This window comes from Carassius auratus, chromosome 41 (genome assembly GCF_003368295.1).
Source record: "Carassius auratus strain Wakin chromosome 41, ASM336829v1, whole genome shotgun sequence".
Lineage (NCBI taxonomy): Eukaryota > Metazoa > Chordata > Actinopteri > Cypriniformes > Cyprinidae > Carassius > Carassius auratus.
The window spans coordinates 19,527,291-19,545,580 of NC_039283.1; the positions used below are offsets into that span (position 1 = coordinate 19,527,291).

The following is an 18,290-nucleotide window of genomic DNA, read 5'->3' on the forward strand; positions in this document are numbered from 1 at the left end:
ATAAATATTCCTGTTTTGCTCAAGCCATCGAAAATTGTTTTAAACAATGCCACAACAGAACTGAATCAACATGTTTGAACGAATCAAGTGAGTCAATGATTCAGTTACCCATTTTTCTCCTCAGAGATGTCCATTATATAGGTCTGTGAATAATGTGATCTCTAGGTCAATTTCAGGATTAAAACGATTATTAACCCAAAAATTCCTCACCATGAAATATCTAAAATCTATTCCAGATGCTGTATCCCCCTTGCACCTGCTTCTCCCTGTACTCCATGCCCCTGAGTCCGTTCTCGAAAGACCACAAAACACCACACAGATGACATTTTAATACATGGGAAGGGGAATTATTTACATTCTAACATTTTTTAATAGGAGATCTGAAGAAGTTGTGTTCTACAACGCTTCTGTCACTGCAATAAATGACTGACTGAATTGAACGTTATTTAAAATATTTCAAAAAGAGAAAATTAGATGTTAAACAAGCAATAGAAGGTAAACATATGTGTCATTTATATTATACTCTAGGGGGCGCTGGTTTATAATCTGCGTAATTTATTAAAGACATTACTGATCTGAACTGTCAGAGTCTAATAATGGGGCATCTGAACCATGTCTAATTTCCCTAGGGGCTGATTAATAAGTACAATACTTAGTAGTGTAGTAGTACAATACTTTTAAACAATTGATTGGTTGATTTTGTGTGTGTGTGTGTGTGTGTGTGTGTGTGTGTGTGTGTGTGTGTGTGTATATATATATATATATATATATATATATATATATATATATATACACACACACACACACACGCACACACACACACACACACACACACACACACAATCATATTTTTTTACTGGACTGCACAAGCCTCAGTGCCTCAGTGAAATATCTCTGTACCCCAATAAAATATTACTCATAAATTTCTATGGGCTTGTATACCAACATGAGAATAATTTTGTCTTATAATATTGAAGTAATCAAGTCATGTGCATTTTCAATCAGCTGTTTATCTAGCGATGCCAGATTCTTGACTGAATCGCTCATTTGAACTAATCGGTCAAACAGCTTGGCAACAAGGTCTGAAATTATTTGCAGTTCAGTTTGATTCATTTGACAGTTCACTCACACACTGAATCATCACATTGAAAGAGTAACGGGATATTTTAATTGAGCACTGGGTGATGTGATGGAAATGGTTACAAAAATCTAATAGCTAATATGAACTAATATGTAACCATACAATAGGTAGTTATCGGCATAGGTATTTAAGGGAAGTCTTTGGCTAGGAAGAAAGGTTTGTTTGTTTGTGTGGGTCGTGAAGGAAACAGCTACTTCCTTTTGTAGACACATTTACAAGTGAGCAAGAAAAGTGAAAGGGGTTGACTGAGGCCAGAGGCGTACATAAACACTGACTTTGACATATGTCCCAAATGTTTTGGAATGATAAATTGGCTCCTGCTTCCCAACAGGGACTGTCAAAGGAAAATCTGATTAAGTGTTGCTCACACAATGTACTGTAGTGACTGTAGGGAATAGTATAAAATTAACCTTTTTTTCCTCATCTGCCACAATGACAACTTGAAAATGAGAATTTAATTTATTTTTACATTCAGAGTTCTGAATGGTCATAGAAATTCTGATACAATCTGAATGCTCGTGGCAATTTATTTTACAATCTATGCTTTTTATATCCGTATTTTAAAAGGTCTTTAACAATAATGATGTATTTTTGGTTAGAAATATATGACAAATTGTATACGCTCTAATAATTCATACTTATTTAGTAAGGAAGGACACATTCAATTTATTAAAAGTGAGAGTAAAGATATTTATAATTTCACAAAAGATTTCTCTTTGAAATAAATGCTGTTCTTTTTAAAGGGGGGGGGGGGTGAAATGCTTGTTTTCACTCAATATCCTGATAATCTTGAGTACCTATAGAGTAGTACTGCATCCTTCATAACTCCAAAAAGTCTTTAGTTTTATTATATTCATAAGAGAAAGATAGTCTGTACCGATTTTTCCCAGAAAAACACGACAGACTGGAGGCGTGACGTGTGGGCGGAGCTAAAGAATCACGAGCGCCAGTAGGCTTTTGCGTTGAGAGCGTTTGGAAGCTGTGACACAGATCCAGAGGCTGAAATTTTTACAAGAGCAGCATCAGCAAACGATGTATCTATGTGCTATGTACTAAAACTGTATATATTTGTATATCTGTATATACTTTTTTTTTAAGCTGTACATGTGGAAAGTGCAGTTTGATGACAACATCGCATGTTGTTTACTTGACGTGCTTATGCGCCGATAGCTAAGTTAACAACACAGAGATATTTGAAACAGTTTTACTCACCGCATGCGGTTCCAACACACGATCGTGACCCTTTTTCGTTGGGACTGCATTATCCTTAAGAAATACACAATGTGCAAACCCGGTGTCAAACTGGGCCATGTTTGTAAAACAAGCATCTTCGAAATGCAGGGAACAAACACAAACACTTGCACAACTCCGTTGATGCTCTGTAAAAATAAACTCCATCCACTGGTCCCTTAATGCTGTTTTTTTTTTTTTTTTTTGGTAATCTGTGCAGGGTTGTCTTGCCCTGGCAACCAAAAACACACTTCTGTGACATTTCGCGACGCTCTCGCTCTGATCAGTGATTGTCTGTGCTCAGCCTCTCAGTGCTCTGCTATATGGGAGCGCGCGCTCTTCCGGCAGAAGTGCACTTAAGACCCATATAAGGAAATTCCGCTCCATCTAACGTCACACAGAGCCATACTCGAAAAAAACTTTCCGAAACTTGTGACAAACCGGAAGGAGTATTTTCGGAACAAAATTCATTAAATTCATTAAAAAATTCATTCTATTCATTAAATGCTAAATCACAGGATCCATAAAAATCCACATTAATTGTTTTCAATATTAATAAAATGGAGCCTTGGTAACCGTATGTGGCTGCTTTTGAACAGTATGTGCATTGACAGTATGTAAGACAGAACTGCTCGTGGTCTCAGCCAACCCAGCACTTCATCACAACTTCTCTATTGAAATATAAAAAAATATTACTTGGGGAAGTCGTGGCCTAATGGTTAGAGGGTTGGACTCCCAATCGAAGGGTTGTGAGTTCTAGTCTTGGGCCGGATGGAATTGTGGGTGGGGGGAGTGCATGAACAGCTCTCTCTCCACCTTCAATACCACGACTTAGGTGCCCTTGAGCAAGGCATCGAACCCCCAACTGCTCCCCGGGCGCTGCAGCATAAATGGCTGCCCACTGCTCTGGGTGTGTGCTCACAGTGTGTGTGTGTGTTCACTGCTCTGTGTGTGTGCATTTCGGATGGGTTAAATGCAGAGCACAAATTCTGAGTATGGGTCACCATACTTGGCTGAATGTCACTTCACTCACTTATATATATATATATATATATATATATATATATATATATATATATATATATATATATATATATTACAGAAGTATTATTTTCTTTTTAATTTTGCAATATAACGTTACCTAACTATATGTTCACAGCATCAAAGATAATGCTATTTTCCTCTACTCTCGTTTTAGTTTATTCTTTCTGCTTATTTAACAATCTGGCACACATACAGCAGTCAGAGTATGTAACTAGCCATTGATCCCTCTTAAGGGTAATTATAATCACATATACTGTAGCCTATAAGCAATTGCTGGTATCACTCTACTACGTTAACATCTCTCATGATTAGTTATCTCCCATTTGATGTCAGTTCTCTCAGAAGACATGGACATCCAAAGTTAACCCCAGATTAACCAGGCCATAACCAGAAGCTTCTCTGTGATGCAAAGAAGTATTTAAAACAGTCAATTAAGAACGCAACAGTTATATTTTCAAGAGGGGAAAACATGCTTTTTCCATTATCGACCGCTCTCTACTTCATATCGCTTCCTCTGATTTACTCTGATGTGCCTTTCCTGACATTCTCCTCACTCTGAATGCGATGGCAATTGAGATGGATGGAATGTGTAAAGGCATCCTGTTTTTCGAGCGGGACAAAGATGGCTGTTGGCGGCGCAGCAGACATTGAGCTCAAGGGAGAGATGGACGCTGCCATTGTTTCAACCATGAACATAAACATCGTAAACACGTCACATTTAGTACTTGTGTGTTCAAAATGATTGTATCTTTGGTAAAATGAAGCTCTTAAAGTAATATTTCACACACAAAAAGAAAATTCTGTAATCATTCACTCACCCTAGCTGCAGTTAAGCGACATGAAATTATAATTAAAGTGGCCCATAGTTTGTGCTGTGCGAAAATACTTTTGATGCCATTTGACCATTTAGTCCTTTTGATCATGTGATTAACAGAACGAAATTAAACTTGTTATTCGCTGATCATTTGTCCATTCAGTAATAGGGCTTGGGCGCCGAGTTGCATTCTGGGGCATGGCGGCCCTGTTGCTAGCCTTGCGAATGTAAACATACAGCAAGTTGAACGAGAAGAGATGAGTAGAGAGAAAGAAAAAAAGTTGTTAAAATCGCGAAAATGTTGTGGGATTTATAGGGATACGCTATACGCTATGTGGACAAAATCGGCACTATTAACGGTTTGGATCCATATGAAATTCCCAACAAATAGTGGAGTACCGACGGGGGCTTGCTGCAGCACTTTTGCATTACAGATATCTTCGGCTACCTTGTTTGTTTTGTGAGCGCCTACACTTCAGAATAGTTCCGAAGCTACAAGTCATTGAAGTCTCATGTACAGTTCACAAATGGATGGGTATTTTCCTGTAAAATATACCGTTAGCTCTTCAATCGGACCTGTCAAGTCTCTGTGTTGTTGTCCTGTTGCTACTCCTTGCCCTTCCAGCGAAACAGATGTTTTCAAAGCATTGTTTTGCTTAATTGAAAGAAACCTTAGCGTGGTGTTGGGCTTTTTAAGATAGTGTGGTTGTTGTGAGAGCACGATTTCATGGCAATCTGTAACTAAAGTCATGTTAGACTTAGCTTCACAAATCGCTTAACGTTAGTTAATGCAGCAGTTTTGTAGTTCGAATTTTTTATGTCAGCAGAGGGATAGCAACAAAAAGATGAATGTTGAAATTTCCCGTATTTTGGATGAGTAACCCAAGAAATTTCCCTTATTTTCAATGTTGACTTAAGCCATATAAATTAATATTCAGATGTTATGGTCTCCGTAGTTGCGCCTCCAAGCAGGAAAGCTGTGTAAAGTTAATCCATTCTCATTTTATTTTCCCCATGGCGATTATATGTTGCACTATTACACCCCACAATACAGCAACGGTTTACCATGGTTGAAATAGATTTTTAATTAATCAAATTAAGACACACAGATGAGAGGGAGTATGTCTAAACACCGCGCAGTAGCCCGAGTAGCAGTAAAGGAGGCTACCAACGTGGCGGCCACGCCAAGTAATGACGTCACGACGCCCAAGCCCTATTCGAGAACTAAATCAGTCCGGTTTATGAATGAATCATTCAGGCTGGTTTTGGGAACGAATCAAAGGATTCATTGAAAATATTCGACTCAAACGAATCGTTTGCGAGTTGGATCAGCTTACAGTACAGTGAATAAGAACTTTTAGTCTGTTTGTCACATACAATACATTAAAGTGCACAAGATATAATATATATTGTAATTTGGTGATTGACTATGTCAGTCAAAATTATTTTGAAAAGAGTGGCCAGGAGAAACATCATGAAGGTAAGTAAATGATAAGAGATTTATTGTTATTATTATTTTTGGGTTCCTGTTGTTTTTTTTTTATTCATTTATTTATTTTATTGTATTTTATTAGTTTATGTATTTATATTTTTTGTTGCAAAATCCCAGAATCCATCAAATTCTTAGTTTTTACCTGTATTGTTCAATATTTGATAATTGGGTCCAGATTTACACTGAATAACAACTTTGGAATATAGTGTACAAGTCACAATATTTGGTGCTTGACTGTCCCATTCTTTCTTATTGTGAAAAGACTGGCCAATGACTAAATGATGAAATGTTCCTTACTCTCAAAATCTCTCAAGTTCTTTTACCTGTGTTGCGCAGTATTTGATAATTAAAAGCAGTTTTATAAGGCTTTTCATTTCAGTACAGTGATGTAATGTTGACGTATATGTTTTTCCTCAGTACGGTGCTCATTGAAATTGCAGTTATCTCACCACCGGTTAATGCGGTTCATTCATGTGGCTGCATTTCTCACACTTACTAAACACGTTTAAATGAGCAGACATGGTGAGAAACCTTGAGGCAATAAAGGTTATGAATTTTCTTAAGGAATGTTGGGATTGGTATGAAACACATACAGTAAACATGCAATGCATGACATATTAAATAACAGAACAATGAAGTAATGCCCATGTTTTTAGTCTCAGTTTAAATGTGCAATAGTCTTAGACTAAAAAGATGACCACGTCAAATAATTAGGATAAGGATAAGGTCTTGGAGTTTGGAAACTAGCCTTATGTGCACTGTTGGCCTATATAATCAGTCATGACAGGAAGATGGAAACCATCAAGACTGTTGTTGTTCTGGCATTGTTTTTTTTTTTTCCCATGCGGCTGCAAGCTTCCTGCTCAATTCACCTGCTCTACAAGACTCTTATCTTTCACATCACAACAACATGTCAATGTGTTCAAACTAATTACTTTTCAACCATGTACACACCCTTCAAAAGTCTTCATGCCAAGGTGCTTTGTCAACCAAGGAATAGGCACTGATCCAGGGTAATTATACAAACCTATGTATGCAAGAGATTATGCCAAGGATGTTTTAACATGAAGTGTTATTGAGGGCTATTGCTTTATTTTGAACATAATCTGGCAATTTTCAGTTTCTGTCGGTGACAGACAAGACTACAGCAGGGTGACATTTAAATGTACTTGAGAAGGACACAAAATTAGGGTCAGCAATAATACATAATTTAAGATGAATTTATTAGGATTCTTTGTTAATAACAAATCAAATTCAGAGTATGTGAAAATAAATATGGAATACATAAATTGAATCATAATAATAATAATATCAATTTTATAACAAAACCATATTGTTTATATACAATACAGGAATCTTTCTCTACAAAATTCTTAACGATTAAACAAATATATATGTATATATATTAGTATAACAGCCAAAAGTCTAAGATGTTCCAGTGCTAATAAATAGGAAAGTTCTCCAGCTACAGATTGCACAACAATATATATACACAACTGTCTGCATCACTTGAATACTTAATGCTGTAAAGCTGGATTGATATGAAAAACAAGAGCAAAGTCCATACAAAGTGGTCATCCTTATGCTATATTCACTGAAACATTCCATAACTATTGTATTACTATCATTACTATCTAAGCCAACTTTAAAGGTCAGGTAATACTTGGTTTAAAGTACAGAGACTTGCTACTGCCAGTACATCCACAAAAATGCTGCTGTGAGCATATAAGAAATACTGCTGCTGCACATATAACACATATGAAATAACCCTCACATATAATATACATGAAATCAACCCCCAGCAGATCTATACAGGTGGAGCTGGGGAAGGTGGAGGGTTTCTGATATGTGCTGCAATTGCTACAGAAAGCTTATTGGCTGCTAAAATTAAAATAACCATAACATCAGCTGCACCATGAGGATAATGTTGTCATTATGTCAGATTGTGTATTTGTGCTCTTCCAACCAACTTTTCATTAGCACTTGTCTATTTTACCTCAAACTGTTCAAACGTGGTGTTTTTGACTAGTTATGATGCTGTCAGGTATCTCTAGCATAGCCACTTAGCTAATGTCCTGTTTGCACTACAGGACTGTTGCTAACACCTAAACCTCATCTGTGCTTTCCCAATGTACAGGTCTGATTTGTCCATAACTCACAAGTATCTCCTTTACGTCGCACACAACTTCATCTCTGCCATTCTGTCTTAAACCTGCAACAGAGGCTCAGTTTCCACAGGACTGTCCTTGAGGAATACCACTTCCAGATCGCAGCCTATGCATGTTCTGCTGCCCCTGGTTTCACAAGGGTCAACTTTTGTTCAAGTGCTCACACTTCCATCTCTCCCATGTAAGGACTTCATCTGTAGCCAGGTTGACTGGCCTTGGATGCCTTTCCCATTGCTTTGGCTCTAGCCCTAACCAGCTTCCTGAAAAGTTAGATGGATTTGTAGTAAGTAATGGTACTGACGCATTTGAAGAATAAGGTGTGTAAACATGAATTTCATGGTTTGTGTAATTTGGCCTTACCTGAGGAAGGTTATGACATTTGACTGAGCTCCAAGGGAGGAAGACTTCCCTAAAACCAGAACTCCTGGACTGGCATTTTCGGAGTTAATTAGGGCAGTCACATGATCGGATTTGGGTTGTTCCTGTTTTTCAGGCACAGGTTCAGATGGGTGCACCAGCGTGATGGCATGGTTTTCAGAGCTTAGAGAAATATGTGCATTAGTTAAATTAGTCCCAATAACTCTGCATTGTCTTAGATGACTGCTATAATGGCTAATCAAATATTTAAAAAGTCAATAAGTGTAGGGGAAGCACCTTCAAAAAAAAAAGATATGTCACTCATATGTCACTTTAATTTCATAATGAAGGATTTGGTGATGCTCCACCACTACTCATTACAGGTACAGCTAAGCTACCCTTTAGGAAAGTAGTAGTTGCACTACACTACAAACAAATCATTGCTAACTATATCATGTTTGGTTGCGCTACAATGCTACTTTTTGGGAAAAAAACTAACTTTTTAAATGTAAAAAAAAAAAAAAGGTTATTTTGAAAAGCTGAAAATGCTATTAAAAATATATTTGCATTAGCAGCATTGTACTTGAAGCTAGTTAATGCCCTTTCACACCAATGAACAATATAGATGGAATCAATTTCAGTGAGCCCTTTTCCAGCTGATGAATGATTAAAAACACTGACACTAAACCAGCTATCCAGGCTGAGAGACCAGCTGAGACCAGTTAAAAGCAGGTTTTAGCTGTTTTTCTCAGCAATTAATAGGAAAGCAGTTCAGTTTTTGTGGAAAAATCTAATATATCATCTATCTGGTTCTCATAACAACAAATTACAACAACACAACTGCATCGTTTATGCATACATAACAGTGATTAAAAGCTGATAATAGATAAGACTGCCTTAATGACTTAGCAGCCTGTCATAATGACAAATGTTCTTTTCTTTTTTCTTGTGGGATCAAATAGCGGTTATAGCCTGAAAGCTATTAGCTAAACTCTGACTCATTAGATGAAACTCTCTCCATCTTAGTGATTCAAATTCAAAAACACTCTCCTTTCATATCGTCTGGGTTCTCCAACTGTGTTTGTCTGGTATCACCTCACGCCCTCATGCTATCTCTACACACCCCAATCGTGCACACCCTTACATTAAATGAGCCTTCTAAAGAAGAATACCAATGACTGCCACTTCCCACAAATTTGCATATAGCTGTCACTTGATAGGCATCATGTGAGATGAGAGATGAGGCTCACCTGTAGTGACAGAATACATTGCATGTCCGATCTGCAGGATTGGCACAGAAGCAGCGGCCTGTAGACCTGCGCCGGCGAGTTAGCGGACTGCCCAATCCATACACAGTAGTCTTACTGTGGAGGAGAGGAGACACCCAGAAAGCATGCAGTCAATGATTAATTCATCAGAAAAGGCATCACAGGAATTAACCACAATGGGACTTTGTACTTCTTAACTTTAAGAATGAGAATTACAACCGGTGTCAAAAGTATTCTAGATAAACAGCAATAAAATGCACAATAACTCAAAAATCAATCTTTTGGAATTCTAAAAACACTATAAATGAAGTCACAAATGTGCAATGATTTACTTAAATGGAAACAGATTTACTGAATATGTCCTTAATGTTTCCTTTCACCCTCCATTGGCTGAACCTTCACTTTGTGGTTAACGCAGGTTAGCCCATGCATGGGTGAACACTCACCCTGGTGTGTTCACCCAGATGATGTCCAGATGGCAGAAATAGTGGCATTCCGAATCCAGCTGGTTGTTGCAGGAGCAGCGTTTGCTCCTGACCCTATGGGTTGCAGATGGGTCACTTGGGTCAGTCTGGGGCACTAGAGGCAACCCCCAGCCTGCAGACAAGAGATATATTGCGGTCCATAAAACTCATCTGTAATCATTTTGGGTCAAAAAGCTCAGAAAGAGACTGAGACTGAGTCTCAGAGAAATGATGAGCCTCATAAACCACATGTTATTATTATACTTTTACGATTTTGATTTATCACCTCATTCTAGTCCCACTTCTATCCGCTATCTTATGTAATGGCGAACAAGGTCTCAGATGATCTTAATGAGTAGCGGGCAGCTGTAGTTTATAGCTTTATTACACACATCTGTGCTGAGTTATCAATTTTAGCTTTAATTGTCGACACTGAGGCGACAGATTTGAACAAAATGAAAATGAAAGTCCCTGACTGTGTCTACATATTGTTAGACAGATGTTTAAAATGTATTTAAAAAGCTAAGTTTAAAGTGAATTTAAATTAATCAAAATAAAATGACAAATGGTTTATCTCAAGCTTGAGAATGAAGGCAGAGTTAACATATTTAAAATCTCAAGTTTACAGGTTTAAAATCAAGTAAAACTTAAATCGTAATTCCAAAATAGTTATCATATATATATATATATATATATATATACACTTATAAATTAAATATTGTTACATTTAGAAAATAATAAAAAAAAAAAACACATGAAATAAAAATAAAAAAATCTAATGAACACACACACACACACAAATACAAATATTTTACCTTCAAGAAGAATTGTGCACATGGTAAAAATGTAGATCAGAGTAGTTCTAGATTCCATGTTGCATGTATGTTTCGATAGAAAAAAGTGCAGATGTTCACCTAAGCAATCCCAATAGATCTCTCAGCCGCAGGTGCCTGTCTAATGTTGAACCGTCCTGTTTGGCCACACTTATAGCTCGTGATATGCACCACTCCCCACTAGGCTGACTGTTATGGGTGGTAGTTACACAACTCCAGCTTGTCTTCGTAACCTGTAACATTCCAAACATCTCTGCTGCCCCCTCGGCAAAACAGGGCCACTGGATTGTTTGTGAGGAAGAGACCCAAGCTCACAAACAATTATGATCAAAACAAAAAATAACTTAATCTTTCTTGCCTGGAATTTAACAATGTGAATCTAAATCAGTTAAATGGGACTTGGGGTGAGAAGCTGTGTAGGGCCAGCAGGAAAAGAGGAGTCGCAAGAGGATATCAGCAGATTTGCTGCTTTGCATGATTTTTGTTGCATGGGATTTGCAGGGAAAGACAATGTCCCGTGGAAAGAAGGAAGATTCTGGAGCGTAGCTCCTGTCTATGAGTTGTGGGAGGACAGTGGGCAAAGAAGCTTCCTGTGTCCTCTGGCCACTATTTGTTTCTGATAATACAAATTAGTCACAGATATGAAATCATAATTCAAAATTGATTTGATTATTTTGTGTTGATGCATAAAGGTCCAGCATAAAGCAGTTCATTTCCTTTTGATATTATTAAAGAGCTGTTGGGGTACTTTGATCAAATATGTAACATTTGCACATACAGTAGTCTTGTATTCAATTGTATAATAAATCACTTACTCAATGTCACCACTTATGCTTAAAAAGAATAATTAAAAAGCAAATCATTAAAAGCAAAAACTAATAAAAAATACAAAGATTTTAACAAAAAAATGTTTAAACTTAAATTAAATTGAAATGTGAAATATAAAAATACAATCCCTACATAAAAATGAGAATATAAATAAAACTTAATAAAACTCTATTAAACTATCACTATTAAAGGTACATTCCATTATAAGGGTGACCATACATATGGAGTGCCTCTATACTGCCAAAGAAATCAACCTTACAGGAACTGAAGAGGAGCAATGTTCATCAGTACATGAGCAACGTTGGGTTTCCGTGAAAGTTTGCCAATTCCCCTGCAAAGATAAGAAACATGGGCACAGCCTCGCAGGTATCGGGCTGAGTTTGCAAATGCAGCCCCCTAGTGTGGGATGTGCACAGTGTCCATTCACAGACATCCAGCACAAGAGTCAGCAGCAGCTTCTGTGGGGCGAACAGAATCATCTCACCTCATGCTTTGATTAGCATGTTTAATCAATTGCATCCTAAAACACAGATGAAAGTTTGCTAAAGTATTTCTCTCATTGCAGCTGAGAAAAGTCCCTCATGCTGATATGAATATTAATATGGAAATCTTATTGAATTACTAATCAGTGCTTGGCATAGAGATTGCATACTTCATTCCACACTTAGATGGAAAGATGTTATGCACTGCAAATATTTGGAATTGTGAAGTAAAACTTTTTTCCCTATATATATATATATATATATATATATATATATATATACAGTCTTGTTCAAAATAATAGCAGTACAATGTGACTAACCAGAATAATCAAGGTTTTTAGTATATTTTTTATTGCTACGTGGCAAACAAGTTACCAGTAGGTTCAGTAGATTGTCAGAAAACAAATGAGACCCAGCATTCATGATATGCACGCTCTTAAGGCTGTGCAATTGGGCAATTAGTTGAAAGGGGTGTTCAAAAAAATAGCAGTGTCTACCTTTGACTGTACAAACTCAAAACTATTTTGTACAAACATTTTTTTTTTTCTGGGATTTAGCAATCCTGTGAATCACTAAACTAATATTTAGTTGTATGACCACAGTTTTTTAAAACTGCTTGACATCTGTGTGGCATGGAGTCAACCAACTTGTGGCACCTCTCAGCTGTTATTCCACTCCATGATTCTTTAACAACATTCCACAATTCATTCCCATTTCTTGGTTTTGCTTCAGAAACAGCATTTTTGATATCACCCCACAAGTTCTCAATTGGATTAAGGTCTGGAGATTGGGCTGGCCACTCCATAACATTAATTTTGTTGGTTTGGAACCAAGACTTTGCCCGTTTACTAGTGTGTTTTGGGTCATTGTCTTGTTGAAACAACCATTTCAAGGGCATGTCCTCTTCAGCATAGGGCAACATGACCTCTTCAAGTATTTTAACATATGCAAACTGATCCATGATCCCTGGTATGCGATAAATAGGCCCAACACCATAGTAGGAGAAACATGCCCATATCATGATGCTTGCACCTCCATGCTTCACTGTCTTCACTGTGTACTGTGGCTTGAATTCAGAGTTTGGGGGTCGTCTCACAAACTGCCTGTGGCCCTTGGACCCAAAAAGAACAATTTTACTCTCATCAGTCCACAAAATGTTCCTCCATTTCTCTTTAGGCCAGTTGATGTGTTCTTTGGCAAATTGTAACCTCTTCTGCACATGCCTTTTTTTTAACAGAGGGACTTTGCGGGGGATTCTTGAAAATAGATTAGCTTCACACAGACGTCTTCTAACTGTCACAGTACTTACAGGTAACTCCAGACTGTCTTTGATCATCCTGGAGGTGATCATTGGCTGAGCCTTTGCCATTCTGGTTATTCTTCTATCCATTTTGATGGTTGTCTTCCGTTTTCTTCCACGTCTCTCTGGTTTTGCTCTCCATTTTAAGGCATTGGAGATCATTTTAGCTGAACAGCCTATCATTTTTTTGCACCTCTTTATAGGTTTTCCCCTCTCTAATCAACTTTTTAATCAAAGTACGCTGTTCTTCTGAACAATGTCTTGAACGACCCATTTTCCTCAGCTTTCAAATGCATGTTCAACAAGTGTTGGCTTCATCCTTAAATAGGGGCCACCTGATTCACACCTGTTTCTTCACAAAATTGATGACCTCAGTGATTGAATGCCACACTGCTATTTTTTTGAACACACCCCTTTCAACTAATTCAACTAATTGCCCAATTGCACAGCCTTAAGAGCGTGCATATCATGAATGCTGGGTCTCATTTGTTTTCTGAGAATCTACTGAACCTACTGGTAACTTGTTTGCCACGTAGCAATAAAAAAATATACGAAAAACCTTGATTATTCTGGTTAGTCACATTGTACTGCTATTATTTTGAACAAGACTGTATATATATATATATATATATATATATATATATATATATATCTTGTGAGCAAAAGATGAGCTTAAGCAGACATTTGGCAGAGAGTTTCTTCTCAGAGCTGCCAAATCCCATCTTCTGCAGATGGATGAAAGAATGTGTGACACTGTGGAGGAAGTCACTGCAGAATGATAGAACACATTCCACAGACAGAGGAAATGTGCTCATCCCTCCAAAATCCTATCATGTTCTTTCCGGTCTCTTCCTTCAGAGCATGTAGATCAGAGAGCTGCTATTTCATATGATGACTGTTTTTTTTTTTTTTTTATTGCTCATCAAGGCTGAATTTATTCTATCAGAAATACAGTAAAAACAATACTGTGAACTATTATTTTTAATTAAAAGAATGGTTTTCTACTTTAATATATCTTAAAATGTAATTTATTCCTTTGATTCCAGTCCAGCCATGACTCCAGTCTTCAGTGTCACATGATCCTTCAGAAATAATAATAATGAATTATAATTATTATTCTAATATGCTCATTTGATGTTCAAGAAACCTTCCTCATTATTAGGCCTATCACAATTGTAAAAGGCTGGTCTGTTAAATAGTTCTATGGATAATGTGATTAGATCCACTGCGCTCAACTAATACAGTATCTAACCAGTGGTCTCAAACAGTGATACTTGAACAGTTCAAATGCTTTAGCCTTGTTATTTTCAAAGTACAAAGATAAACAGACACTTAAAGCATAGCAGGACATATAATGATTAATGAATAAATGTTGTGTTTCCCCGGAACTTCTTTTCATAAATGTGACCTTTACATTTTGGAATGCCATATTTTACATCTTATCTATTGATACAACTTCACATGAAACAAAATAAAAACATTTATTGATTGAAATAATAATAATAATTTTCTTACAATATTTTAATTATTTCAGTAAAAGTGAATAATCCTGCAAAAACTGTAGATTTTCTTTATAGGGATTTTCTTTTAACTAAGTAGCTTTTTTGCGTTCTTTAAAAAATTATGGGGAAAAACTGAAGTGTGTAATATACACAAATGCACAGCCTTGAGTCTGTATCTTCCAGTGTTGTATAAAGACAATCCCAAATGCCAGACTGTTTCGAAAACGGAAACAGAAAATAAAATGCATTGTTGTGGAGTGTATCGCTAAATGAGACTGGTTAATATTTACACCAGACTGTATTCAAGAGAAAGTGATAAGGATAAGGCTAATAAAGATCTGGGCATGGCACTAACTGCGCCTAGCTTGAACCACATTTAAATTTGAATCACTTGACCCATTTAACCTGTAGATTTCGATTTATTAATTATTGTATTACTTACATTTCTGGCTCATGGCATGAGAATGATAATTACACAAAGCCGTCCTGGTGGGATCATATAACTGAATATAACTCAATATCATTGCATTTCATATTGAAGGAATCCAGACTGACAGAACATGGCCTGTTCTTATTCACACAGAGCCTAAGTGCACTTATTTAGTAGTATTAAAAGTAGTGATCTAATATAAGCATGAAATTTGCCATAAATGATTACATATCTCACATGAAGTTTTTTGTCCTACTGTATGCTTATGCCGATAGCATTTCAGAGGAAATGAGAGTGTGGCTTCAAGGTCTGTGCAGCATTCTCCACGGCCAACACATCCATCACATGCAGCTGTTAAACTCTACATGGATAAAACAAAAACAATTACATTACAAGAAGAATGAACTAAAATAAAAAAAAAGAGACTGGAAAAGCCTTGGACAAACTGCCTTTAGGAAGTGAACAGATGATCTGCCATATCTCAGACTGTCCCTGTGGGAGTGGGAGCGCTAGAAAATGAGAATGAAAGAGGCATGAATGAACAGACTGCTCCATCTGCTGGATGCAAAACACTGGACACCATCATACGCAGGTTTAGTAATTCCTGATGCACCTTTATTGGTTCAGAAATGCAAAATGTCTGTGACAAATTTGGAGAGCATTTGATCCATCCAGAACCTCGCCTATTGACCAACTTCACTGAAAGCCTGTCCAGTTTCTTCATTTCAAGTCTTGAGGTCATAACAAAAAAAAAAAAAAACTATTAACAAAAAGTGTAAAGAATAATAAAAATGACAATAGAAATCCCTTTGAAAAGCAAAGTAAACAAAACATAGGCATTTTCTTATTTTCAAATGGCAATAAATAAGGACCATAGACTTTTTATATGTACAGAGACAATTGATCTAATCATTGAATCACTTGTATTATATAAAAAAAAATGACTTCAGTGCAATTTCCCTGCAAGGCTCTCTGCCGAAACCTGTTTCTTGTTTATTCAACAGCAATGCCTGTCTCATTTAACCTAATGTGTAAAGAAAAAAATAATCTATATTCATGAAAAGAATTCACAGCTTTTCTTCTTTGACACTTCAAGGAGTAAATCTGGACAGAAAAAGGCACACATCACTAGAATTTGTGCAATACTGGACAAGAGACGAAATATTGGAATTACTCTCGATTTAAGTTTATCTTGGTCGCTTAGAAATGTATTCATACCCATTCTTAATGTCTTACAAGTACATGTACATATTCAAATAGATATATTAGGATTGCAATGTCAATAAAGATAGGAGGGACAGACGTAATCAATTTAAGGAAATATTTTTTCCAAGAAAAAAAAAAAAAAGTGCATCATATTACAATCTTGAATATTGCAGAACAAACAATTACCAAATTACGAATAGTATTGAAAATTTTGGATATAAAAAATTAGCGCATTACAAAACAAAACAATAGTAGTATAAGCAGTAGAAAGCAGTTCACAATTGTGCACAGAGGCTTTTAAGTGCTATCTGGATCACCTTCCTGGCTCTGAGGTGCACTGTCAGATCCTGAACATCCTTCTGAAAAAGAGCCACGTCCCCTGAGTGCCGGCGCTACAGGCTTTTCAGTCTCACGCAGCTGTCTGTTTCACCTGAAGAACTCGCTCCTTCCTGTGAGATTCTCTCAGCTCCTGCATCGCTGTCTGTCACTGCTTTCCTAAAGGTTTCGGGACTGAAGGTGCGAGTCTTTGTGGCAGAGCTCGAGTCGCCATATTGCTTTCTGACCTTTGCAGTCTTTTGCTCCCCTACACTTTGTTGTAAAGGGGGGAGTTTGGATAACATTAAACTTGTACTGGGACAAGACCGATCAGACCGGTTGGCTCCCTCATCTTGGCTTTTTGTCCTTTTGTCTGCCAGAGTTCTTTGTGGACTGGTTTCCGGAAGCGAGATCCACGGATAATCCCTCCTGGTGAGGGAAAAAGGGGAGTCCTCTTTGGGAGAGGTGGGCGAAGGGGTGGAGGATGACTGTCGTTCCAGTTTGGGGCGTGATCGGGGTCTGAGCTGCACCATTTGGATGCCCCCAATGGGAATCATGTGATATGGCATGCGGGCTTGATCTTGGGAGTGTAAAGGAAGGTGGCTAAACATGCGGTCTGCGGTCCATGGCGTCACAGGAGCGGGAGGGAAAGACTCACTTGGAGAGAAGCGTAGGGATGGGGAAAGCAGGCAGGGATCCCGGGGTATACGCTCCTGTAGAGTTGGAGTGGCAGGCTTGTCCTGTAGAGGGAGATGTGACATTGCAATCAAACTTTTTTTTTTTTTTTTTTTAACTCTGAAATGGCTTCTAATTTTAGTCAACGAAAATAATTCGACAGTATAACTGACAAAAATTTGCAAAATGTTTACATTGTAAAAAGGGTCATTGTGAAAATCTGACACATTAGTAAACTAGTGTAAAAGAGTAATACAATGTTTCCTTGTTGAAATAATGTTGAATGCATTTGCAACATAACTCACATTTTGACTGGGATACATTGGATTCATGGATTATTCTCCTTTAAAAACACTTTTTGTGCATTGTAAATATCTTTCAGTGTTTTTGTTAATAATTTTTCCTCAACAGTATATATTCTTAATTTAACTTTTTTTAATTTTTTAATTTTTGTTTTTTAAGTTTATATACATAAATATTTTTCTAATTATCACAATTTTTTTTTCCACAAAATCCTGAAAAATCTGTCAAACACATTGCTTGCTGACAGTGGCATTTTGAAGCTAAATAAAATAAAAATAAAAAATCCAGCATAAGTGCAATATTATCTTAAGCATGCCTTTGCTGTAATACATACCAAGTTGACAAATTCACGTTCATGTTTCTGAGAAAACGGTGCTTTTAACTAAAGTTTGCCTTTGTTAGTTAGGATTAAGTAGTGTAGGTAGTACATTCATTTTA

The 18,290-nt window shown here is 37.0% G+C and overlaps 2 protein-coding genes across 4 annotated transcripts in view; both read right to left on the reverse strand.

Annotated features, from left to right (window-relative positions):
- Window positions 1-7,162: 7,162 nt before the first annotated feature.
- LOC113059655 (endothelin-2-like) lies at window positions 7,163-11,061 on the reverse strand. The gene is made up of 5 exons (XM_026228201.1): window positions 10,794-11,061; window positions 9,961-10,111; window positions 9,497-9,610; window positions 8,250-8,429; window positions 7,163-8,149 (listed from the first exon to the last, which is right to left on the reverse strand). Exons 1-5 carry the CDS (start codon window positions 10,849-10,851, stop codon window positions 8,080-8,082), a joined length of 573 nt encoding a protein of 190 aa, XP_026083986.1. The 5' UTR covers window positions 10,852-11,061; the 3' UTR covers window positions 7,163-8,079.
- A 4,885-nt stretch (window positions 11,062-15,946) lies between these two features.
- The window catches only part of LOC113059194 (transcription factor HIVEP3-like), a 60,124-nt gene continuing 57,780 nt past the window's right edge, over window positions 15,947-18,290 (reverse strand). For all 3 annotated transcript variants that reach the window (XM_026227520.1, XM_026227521.1, XM_026227523.1), the window contains exon 7: window positions 15,947-17,614. In XM_026227520.1, the coding sequence (XP_026083305.1) occupies window positions 16,952-17,614 (663 nt within the window). In that variant the 3' untranslated portion in view covers window positions 15,947-16,951. The remainder of the gene's footprint in view (window positions 17,615-18,290) is intronic.